Source organism: Rhinopithecus roxellana, chromosome 13 (assembly GCF_007565055.1).
Source record: "Rhinopithecus roxellana isolate Shanxi Qingling chromosome 13, ASM756505v1, whole genome shotgun sequence".
NCBI lineage: Eukaryota > Metazoa > Chordata > Mammalia > Primates > Cercopithecidae > Rhinopithecus > Rhinopithecus roxellana.
Genome location: NC_044561.1, coordinates 3,021,217 through 3,030,905, shown reverse-complemented (window position 1 = coordinate 3,030,905; position 9,689 = coordinate 3,021,217). Strand labels below are relative to the sequence as shown.

At 61.3% G+C, this 9,689-nt stretch overlaps 2 protein-coding genes and 1 long non-coding RNA gene across 4 annotated transcripts in view; 1 reads left to right on the top strand and 2 right to left on the bottom strand.

Moving 5' to 3' along the window:
- Window positions 1-859: 859 nt before the first annotated feature.
- On the bottom strand, window positions 860-5,904 carry SLC16A8 (solute carrier family 16 member 8). The gene is made up of 4 exons (XM_030915867.1): window positions 5,691-5,904; window positions 4,907-5,050; window positions 3,858-4,697; window positions 860-1,424 (listed from the first exon to the last, which is right to left on the bottom strand). The coding sequence occupies exons 1-4, from the start codon at window positions 5,902-5,904 to the stop codon at window positions 1,111-1,113; spliced, it is 1,512 nt and encodes a 503-aa protein (XP_030771727.1). The 3' UTR covers window positions 860-1,110.
- LOC115892951 lies at window positions 4,550-9,314 on the top strand. 2 transcript variants are annotated; one of them, XR_004052911.1, is made up of 3 exons: window positions 4,550-5,385; window positions 6,094-6,215; window positions 8,555-9,314. It is a non-coding gene; the product is annotated as an uncharacterized LOC115892951 (long non-coding RNA). The 2 variants fall into 2 exon arrangements; XR_004052910.1 differs by having other exon boundaries at window positions 6,094-6,229.
- Window positions 7,901-9,689, bottom strand: part of BAIAP2L2 (BAR/IMD domain containing adaptor protein 2 like 2) — a 33,633-nt gene continuing 31,844 nt past the window's right edge. The window contains exons 13-15 of the mRNA XM_030915866.1: window positions 9,260-9,467; window positions 8,706-8,752; window positions 7,901-8,385 (exon numbers count right to left, since the gene is read on the bottom strand). Of these exons, the coding sequence (XP_030771726.1) occupies window positions 8,310-8,385; window positions 8,706-8,752; window positions 9,260-9,467 (331 nt within the window). The 3' untranslated portion in view covers window positions 7,901-8,309. The remainder of the gene's footprint in view (window positions 8,386-8,705; window positions 8,753-9,259; window positions 9,468-9,689) is intronic.

The window sequence follows — 9,689 nt, the reverse complement described above, 5'->3', positions numbered from 1 at the left end:
GGCGGCTTCCTCTGCAGGGGCCTGTTCACCACGCTAATGATTCAGAGGGAGGCAAAGAAAGGGGGTGTGATGTATGGGAGGAGGATAAATGCGTAGAGGGAATAGATCGCATCTTGCCAGATTCCTGCACCTGGATCCAAGTGCAGGAGGTCAGATGTCAAAGTGTGAGGGAGATGTGGGACACTCCGTAGGGAGAAGGCAGGTGCTGGGATCAGCGGATGACCTGGTTGCCAGCACAGTGTCCAGAGCAAAAGCCCCTGGCCCTGGACACCCAAGTTTATCCTGTAGGGGGAGAGATGCCCTCTGGGAAGGTGAGGGGACATGGCCACCTAGTGGAAGGCAGCAGGGCCCATGCTGTTACTGAGCGCCTCGTCCCCCCCCCCCCCCAGGACCCCAGGGACGGAGTCGTGTGCTCAGCCCACAGTGAGCAAAGCAAGCAGCCGGGCTGGGATTCAAACCGAACTTTGAGCCCTCTCAGACCCCTCGGGCCCGCCTCCTGCAAGCAGCCCCCAACCTTGAGCCCTAGTTGCTGCCAACCCCTCATTCCCTCCACTGGAAAAGGCAGACGCCAGTGAGGGGGGCTTCAGCAGACAGCTCTGAGCAGTGGGGCTGAGCAGGAGCCAGGCACTCTGCCCACCCAGCCCCGTGCCCCTGAGCCCTGTGCCCACCCAGCCCCTTGTGTCTACACCTGGGAACGATGGGTCTCTTCATCCATCTCTGACGCTTCCTCCCAACACTGCCTACCTAGAAGCCGGCTTCGGGGGCCTGGAGAGAGACCTCCCGGACTCCCTCCTGCCACCCCAACCCCCAACTCAGGTGGTAGCCAGAGCCTGGGCGGAGGCGCAGGAACAGAACCTTCTGTCGTTCAGCTGAGCTTTATCAACAGTTTCCTGTTGCTGCACAGCGGCTTCACTGGCAATGGGGCACGGCCTGGTGGAACTTGGGACACAGATGAGGGAGGCAGTTCCCAGACACCCAGGGGATCAACTGGAGCCCAGACGTGGACCCCGGGAGTGACCACCCCAGACCAGCCTCCCAGTGGACCAGGCCCTCTGAGACAAGAAGCCGTGTTCCAAGTCACTGGGCCACCCCACCCAGATGCACCCTGAGTTACACAGACTTGGCAGCCAGCCTCAGCCTCGCCTCTGGTTCTGGTTCTGTGGGCTCGCCCCGGGCGCTCAGCACCTCCAGCGCCTCCAAGTTGCCAGGTTCCTCTGCGACAGGCAGGGGCTCAGAGTCCCCTTCGGCCTCAGCATCCTCAGTGTCACTGGCTCTGTCCTCAGTGCCTGGGCCTGCTGGGGCAGCTTTAGCACAACGCAGGCAGCAGTTGGTGGCGACAGCCATGAAGACCCCGGCCAGGGCCACCTCAGAGCCTGCCAGGTAGAAGATGATCTCGTAGTTCTTCAATGCATCCACCAGGCGGCCTGGGGACAGGGAGAAGGTAGAGAGGTAAGGCCCTGCGGGTCCCCCCCTCACTTCCCTGCACTCTCAGGTCAAGGGTGGTGCCACTGACTTGGTGAGGCTCATGGGTGACACACACATGCCCACTCTTTATTCCTGTTTTACAAATGTAAAACCCTATGTGGGTTCTGACATTTGAAACCTTAAAAATGTCACTTGCTGTCCCTGGACCTCAATTGCCTAAGTGATATGGGGCTTTTGGTGAGGCGTCCCCTCCTCCCACTGATTCAAGCCCCACAAGTGTCCTGTGACTTGCTTGGCAGTGGGGCATCTGGGGTGGGAGTGGGGAGGGGCCATGGGCTTAGCTCTACCCTCCTGGGGGCCTCCACCTCTTGCTGTTGCCATATGTAAATGCCCTGGTCCTCAGGGGCTTGACTTAGTCCTCCCACCCTTGTGTCCCAGGAGGCCCATGAGCACCCCAGACCGAGCCATCATCAGCACAGGCGGGGCATGCGGGCCAGTGACTTATTTCCTTCTCTATTTCTCAAGGCTTCTATCACTTGTACATATTACTTTCAAACTTATGAAAGTCTCTCTTTTTTTTTTTTTTGAGACAGAGTTTCACTCTTGTTGCCCAGGCTAGAGTGCAATGGCATGATTTTGGCTCACTGCAACTTCCGCCTCCCAGGTTCAAGCAGTTCTCCTGCCTCAGCCTCCCTAGTAGCTGGGATTATAGGCATGTGCCACCACGCCCGGCCAATTTTGTATTTTCTGTAAAGACAGGGTTTCTCCATGTTGGTCAGGCTAATCTCGAACTCCCAACCTCAGGTGATCTGCCTGCCTCGGCCTCCCACAGTGCTGGGATTACAGGCGTGAGCAGCCGTGCCCGGCTGTCTCTCTCTCTTTTATTATGGATTTTCAGAGATGGGGTCTTGCTCTGTTGCCCAGGCTGGTCGTGAACTCCTGAGCTCAAGGGATCCTCCCAACTTGGCCTCTCAAAGTGCTGGGATTACAGGTGTGAACCACTGCACCTGGCCTCAGGAATTTTCTTATTCTTTTGAGACAGGGTCTCGCACCATTCCCTAGGCTGGAATGTAGTGGTGCCATCTTGGCTCACTGCAACCTCTACCTCCTGGGTTCAAGCCATTCTCCCACTTCGGCCTCCTGAGTAGCTGGAACCAGAGGTGCATGCCACCACACCCCAGCTAATTTTTTTTTTTTTTTTTGGTAGAGACAGGGTTTTGCCATGTTGCCCCAGCTGGTTTCAAACTTCTGGCCTCAGCCTCCCAAAGTGTTAGGATTACAGGCATGAGCCACTACACCCGACCAGGAAAATCTCTTAATTGCAAATATTTCCCCCTAAAGTGTGGTTTGTCTGTGCATTCCACCCTCTCTCTAGGTCATTCTCCTCACCCCACGCACCTCCTCTGCCCCTCAGATCCACCCAGATTCACACAAGAAATGGAAGACAGTTCCTTGAGCCCTGGACAGGCTGATTTTGTGGGCTGCCCACACACTGGCTTAGGGGCTTTGCCCTTCTCACTGGGTCAGGTGGGATGACAGAGCTCAGTGAGGGCACTCAGTTAGCCCAGCCCTGAAGGAAGGACGGGCGGCTCACCCCATCTCAGTGCAGACTGCGCCCCCTGCAAGGTGTCCTCCCCATTACTGCACCATTCCACAGCCCTCTGGCCTCTGGGACTCAAAGGCAGGCTCCCTGCTGTTTCAAGATAACTTGACAACCCGGGAAGCCCCTCGTGTTCCCCACTCCCCCCTTTCCAGTTTTGGTTCCTGCCTTGCTTGCATAAGGATGCTGTTCCCCCAGACAAACCCTGCCCATCCATGCTGTGCCTTCACCTGGGGGATCTTCCAGCAAGCCTTTCCTGACCACCCTCATGACGATGATTTCCTAAGGGTGACGGTGACAAGTGCCAGCAGGCCATCTGCACAAAGACACCAGTGCTTCTCCTTCTCCCCATCTGCCCGCTGAGCACCCCCACTCTGTTTCTGGTCCCAACACCAGTTTCCCAAAGATACTGTCCCCATTCCAGTCACCATTCTAGGTGCACCATTCTAAAGGCGTGGGCATTTAGCATTAGGTACACTGAAGCTCTCATTCTGGGCTGCAACTTGCGCTAAGCCTCTGTGCCTCAGTTTCCTCATCTGCAAAATGAGAATAAGCACTTGCGCTTCAGATGGCCTTGTGCCAACTACTTGGGATGGCAGACCTGGCCAGCTATCAGTGTTGCTTTACTTCCCGCACCTTCCTCGGCTTTTCTGTCCTCACGCAGAGCGGGTGGTCCGGCTTGGAGGAGGGACTAACTGGCCATGAAGGGGAGTCCACCCACCCTGCTGCCCATTCCCCTCATCCCTGGAAGTTCCATCTGAGACGCGGGGAGAGAGCTTCCCTCGGTCTAAGGGACACTAGGCTCGCCACCCCCTCTTCCCTCGGGGCGCACCGGCAGAGGGCGGTCCGATGAGCACGGCCACAGCCTCCAAGAGCAACACCAGGCCCAGCGCACTGGGGAAGCGGGACGCGCCCACAGCCGCCATGAGCACCTCGAACTGCAGCGCGCCCACCATGCCGTAGGAGAGGCCAAAGGCGATGCAGAAGGCAACGAGGGCGCCGTAGGAGCGCGCGCGTGCACTGCTCAGGTCCGTGAGCCCGTTGGCCAGCAGGGCCAGGCTGAAGAGATACGGGACGTGCGGTCGCAGACGCGCCAGGCCCGCCAGGGCGCCGCACGCCGGCCGCGCCACGATGTCCACGAAGCCCACGATGGACAGCAGGAAGGCGGCGTCGGTGTCGGGCACGCCCGCGTCCTTGGCGTAGTTCACTAGCAGGATGGCAGGGACGAAGAGCCCGAGCGCCATCAGGAACTTGGTGACGGCGTACACGGCGAAGGCGCGGTCGGTGCACACTGCCAAGTCCAGCAGGCGCCGGCGGGGCCGGGTCCTGGGGGTTGCCTCGCTCAGCTGCGGCCCGGCGCCGTCCGCCTCTGCCTCGCCCGGAGCGTCCCCCGAGCGGTCGCCGGCGCTGTCCCTGCGCGGTCGTAGGCTCGGCCCGGGCGGCGGCCTCATGACCGCCCCGCAGGCGCAGCAGTGCAGCAGGAGCCCGCCGAGCAGCAGGAAGCCGCCGCGCCAGCCGAAGCGCTCCAGCAGCTGCTGGCCGAGCGGCGACAGCGCGGACAGGAACACGGGGCTGCCCGCCGCCGCCAGCCCGTTGGCCAGAGGCCGCCGCCGCTCGAAGTACAGCCCCAGCATGATGAGCGACGGCTGGAAGTTGAGGGCCAGGCCCAGGCCTGCGGGCGAGGCAGCGCTGTGCCGGGGTCCCCAGGGAACCCCTCCCTGGCCCCCGCAGGAGGGAGGGGCCAGGCCCGGGAACCCAGCAGATCCAAGAACCCAGCCGAAGGACTTCGAAGACTGTCCCACATAGGGAAACCGAGGGCAGATCTTGCAGCAAGAATCCCCGACCCCCAAACCAGAGGGGAGGAGAACAGGGGGCCCTCACCTGTGAGCACCCCAGCGGTCAGGTAGAGCTCCAGGAGGCGCGTGGCAAAGGAAGCTAGGATCATGCCTGCGGAAGCCAGCAGCCCACCCGCCAGCATCACCGGGCGACAGCCAAAGCGGGTCACGAGGATGCTGGACACGGGGCCTGTGGGCAGGGCAGGGTCACCACACGGGTCCCGGGATGGCTTGAGTCCTCTAAGGAATAAGGTCACCTCCGGCTCAGGGACCCAGAGAGGTGGGCATTGTCTGGCCAAGGTCACACAGCTTGGAGGGCACAGGCCAAAGAGACAGCACCCTGCGAGGGCAAGGCCCAGAGCACCCTATCCCTACGCCTCCTGAGAACCCAAACCCCAAGCAGAGGGGGGACTTCCACACCCCTTTAACCTTCACAGCCTCCAAGTCCCGCCCTGGCACAGCCTGGGATTCCTCCGCAGCCCCGCCTCCCAGGATGGGAACTCCAGCAAGCCCCCCGCCTAACAGGTCAGTGCTGCGGGGATGGGGAGTGCTTCTGTAATCTCAGCTTTCCCGCCTCTACAATGAGCAGGTGTAGATCTCAGAAGGGTCCCTCTGAGCTCACAGGGCAGCCCCCTAGGCCGGCCCCGCCTCTGGCCGCTGTCCCCTCTCTTGCCCTCTCTTCCCCTCTTTCTGATGCCAGGGTTCCCACAGGCAGGAAGGGACTTCGGGGGCCGCCCCGAGGGTCAGGGGGATGCTCAGGGGGTCGGGTGTCTCCTGGTTCCGGGTCCCAGGGGTCCTGGGGAGGCAGAGAGCCGGGCGGGGACACTGACCCGTGCCGTAGAGCATGGCCAGCATGATGGAGGACACCCAGGCCGTGTCGCTGTAGCCGGCGCCGAAGTCGCGCATGAGCGCCCGGAAGAAGACGCTCACGGCTTTGGGGAAGCCGTAGGCGAAGCCAGTGACCACGAAGCAGGCACCCAGCACCACCCAGCCCCAGCCGCCGTCTGGGGGGCCCTCGCCCCGCCGGGGGCCGCCAGCGCCCATGGCTGCCTCTGTTGGGAGGGGGCGGGGACAAGAGGTTGTGGCTGGGCCAGAAGCCTAGAGGAGGGGGATGGAGATGAAGCATGGGGAAACTGAGGCACAGCGCTACCCACGTGAGCGTGACTCAGGTCTGGGAACCAAAAGGGGAAACGGAGGTAGGAATCTCACCCCAAGTCTCCTTCTCCTACAAAGGGCGCTGAAGGATGAGGGTAGGACGAGGGGTCCCACCTGACTCTGCACCTCAGCAGGCTCCCTCTGGAGGACACTGCTGGCCCCTCAGGACCTCAGGTGGAAGACATCGGGAAGTGGAGTAGGTGTGTGCCTGGAGGTGGGTGACCAGTACCAAAGTACGCGTGAGGGTCTCGGGACAACGGAACAAACAGCAGAGGGGCAGATGCCGGCTGCAAAGGGCCAGTGTGCGTGAAGATTTTCCTTTTTAGCCTTGCGCCATGTTCTTAATATTTCTCAGTGATCACAAATGACTATTGTCATTAGAACATGAAGGGGACAAAAGCCACTTTCAACAGATATCAGCCAGGGGAGCTGAGTTCCCATGCATCCCAGCTCAGCCACGGATTCCCTCCCTGTCTTGGGCCGGTTGCCTCCCCTCTCCGAACCTCAGTTTCCTCCGATGTGAGATGGGTGATTGATCACCCCCAGGCCAGCTGGGAATCTTGCGGGAGAGGAGTCAGGTCTCTGGCTTCTGCCAGACAGGTAGGAACCTTAGCAGCACTGGGAGAGTGGCCTTCTGCCCTCCCAACCTCAAACCCTCTGTATGCAAAGAATGGCTCCAAAGCCTGTCTCATTCCTGGGGCTCCCCCCAGGGCCCTCACAGCAGCTACCAGCGCCCCCCTAACAGATGAGGAGGGTATACTCAGAGACAGGTGCACCAGGAGCCCAGGGCTGGGGATAGCCTCCTCCCCTCCTGCCTGGAGTGTCCCTCCTGGCACTGGGCAGTGCCACCACCCCCAGGGTATCTGGGACTCTGCCCCTCCTCCACTAGGACCAGGTCGTGGCTTTTCCTGCCTGTTGTCCTCTTGTCACAAGGGCAGCCACTTGAAGGTGGAGACAGGAGAGTGATCCCAGGCAGCCCTCACATCACACTCACCTGAGCCTGCCTCGTGGGTTTGTGGGGTCCAGCCTCACGTCTCCTGAGGCCTGCAGGGAGGGGCCGCTGTCCTTGCAGCTGTCCACCACAGCTCCCGGATGGGGTCTGCCAGACACCCCAGCTTCCCACCAGCCTGCGCTGAGCTTCTGGCGGACTCCCGCCTGACGCTCCCTCCCCCAGGCCTGGAGCTTAGAGTGTGTGCCCCCACCACACCACACCCCTGCTAAGAGGCTTTTGTCCAGGAGGGGAGAAGAGACTGGGAGCCCCAGACCAGGCTGGGCCTCCATGGTGGGCTCCCTGTCCCAAGACAGTCCAGGAGGGAGGAAGAGAAATCCCTCTGCCTACTGGAGGCTGGGGTGGCAGACACAGAGACCCTGCCCAGGGGGTCCTAGTCTGGTGTTCGGAGCACAGCCCTGCCCTGAAGAGACCCCAACGGTTCTAATCACCTCAGTGCCTCATCTGCCCCCGCCCGACCCCCCGCCCCAGGCCACATTCCAGGAGGGGCTGGCGGCTTTCTCCAGGATGAAGCTAATCCATGCCTGTGCCTGGGGATGTGGGGGCGGGGAGGGGCCAGAACAAAGAGTGCTGTGTCCAGGCCGCCTGAGGGCAGCTTGCTGGTGGTCCCAGCCCTTGGCTACTGCCACCTCTCCCGACCTGAGCAGCTGCTACTTCCTAGGAAACCCACACATCGAAATGAGAGTGGGTGGAGATGGGGGCTGCAGTGCCAGCGCTTTGAGGTAGCCCTAAAGGGTTCTCCAAACAAGGGGCTGGGAGATACCCTCCCGGGGAACGGCCAGGACCTCAGTACCCTCTGGACCCCGTTCTCCAATGGGGGAGTCTCCATCCCTCACCCCCTGCCCTGTCCCCCAAATAAGACACCACCAATCCTGCTGCCGCGTCACTTTGCATCCACTTTCTTTATTTCTCATCCTTTACAAAAGACGTACAGAGAGGGCATGTGTGGGACACGGAGCAGGTACAAGGGGCTCCTCCCCACGGGGGCAGAAAAGGGGAAAAGAGGTTGGGGGCAAGAGGTAGGCCCCCCAGGGAGGGTCCTGGGGCCCCTGGAGGGGGAGAAATCATCCTGTCCCCCCATTCCGCCTGCTTTACTTCGAAGGTCTTGGACCCCAAGCCAGTGCTTTGGAGCTGCTCAGGCTGCTGGGGCGGTCCGGGGAAGGGCAGCCACCCCTGGTCTCGGTCCTGCTTCTGGTATCTGCTGCTGTTGCTGCTGTCACTGCCACTGCCAGCTCTGAACAGCCCCTGGGCAGGTGTGCTGGGGGGTATGACCTCGGACACCGCCTCAGCGGATGAGGGGTGCTGAGCGGTCATTGGTGATGGTGGGACGAAGCTTGACGGTAGCAAAAGGATTTGTGCCCCTGTAGGAGGAGAGGATGGGGTGAGAAGGGCAGATGATCCCCACCTGGCCATGGCTCAGGAAGGCAGCTGGGCAACTGAGCTGGGTCCCGCCTCCTGCCCCTATTTGGTCTCCATCCACTCCTTGCCCCACTTCATCTATTTTTTTGTTTTGTTTTGTTCTGTTTTTAGAGATGGGGTCCCACGGTGTTGCCCAAGCTGGTGTTGAACTGTTGGAGTCAAGAGATCCTCCCCTCCTAGTCTCCCTAGTAGCTGGGATTACAAGTGTGTGCTGCCACACCTGCCACCCCCGTCACTGTTCGGGCCCCGTTTGAGGACTCACCTTGGGAAGAGTTCCTGTGGCGGGTACTGCTCTGAGGACATCAGTTTCTGCAGTGGGGGTGGGGAAGGGCTGGTTTGGTGGGGAGAGGGGCAAGCAATCCCTTGCCCCTCCCCTCCCTCTCCCCATGCCCATAGGGCAGAGGACTGGGCCAGAGAGCCCCTGCCATGCAAGGCTCCTGGGAAATGAGACCCTGAGGTTCTGAAGCCCAGCATTCTGTGGGTTGCAGAAGTGAGAAATCCCTGGGCCAGAGCACCACCTCTGAGGACTAACCACGCCCCCATAATAACACTGGGGTGGCTCCATGGGTAGACGATCTCCCTGGCCTCCCGCAGCCCCGTCCTGCTGGCCAGCCCCAGGTCACATTCTGCTCCAGGACCCTGGTCTTCCCCTTCAGCCCAGACTCAGCCCCATACCACCCCTCCATGCACTGAGGAACAGACTGAGGCCAGGTGGGTGGGTCCCCTACCAGACAGCCAGTGACAGAGCCTCGGGATCCCTGCTCTCCCGCCTCCCTGCCCACTGGAGGCCCCAGGAGAGGGCGGGCGAGGGCTCACCTTGACGTCAGTGGCAGTCCCTGTGCTGCCCATGCTGCCTCGGCGGCTGCTGGGCAAGGGCGGAGGTGCAGGGCTTGGGGCACAGCTCGGCACCCGGCTTGGGGTGCGGGAGCGGGACTGGCCATCCCAGTACTCCGAGGGTGCTGTGGAGTTGCCTGGCTGGTCCAGGAGGTTATCGAGGCTGTGGCTGCCCCGGAGTGGGTAGGACCTAAGTCCAGAGAAAGGAGGGGAAGGAAGGGGGTTGGGGCCTGTCAAATCCCTTGTCCTGCCAGTGGCTGGGGCACCTTAGGAAGGAGGCATCCGACAGCTTCCTCCCTGCACCTGTGTGAAAGAAGACTGTTGACTGGAGGGAGGTCCTGAGGGGAGGCAGAGGGATGGATGCAGTGACCTTCAGGGCAGAGAGAGGGGCTCAGGGCCGGTGGCTCTCCAG

Coding starts and splice junctions, on each gene's coding strand:
- SLC16A8 (XM_030915867.1), bottom strand. CDS start 5,904: ATGGGCGCTGGCGGCCCCCGGCGGGGCGAGGGCCCCCCAGACGGCGGC. Junction 5,051..5,690: donor GGCCATGCTCTACGGCACGG/GTCAGTGTCCCC, acceptor CCCTGCCCACAG/GCCCCGTGTCCAGCATCCTC. Junction 4,698..4,906: donor GACCGCTGGGGTGCTCACAG/GTGAGGGCCCCC, acceptor CCTCGCCCGCAG/GCCTGGGCCTGGCCCTCAAC.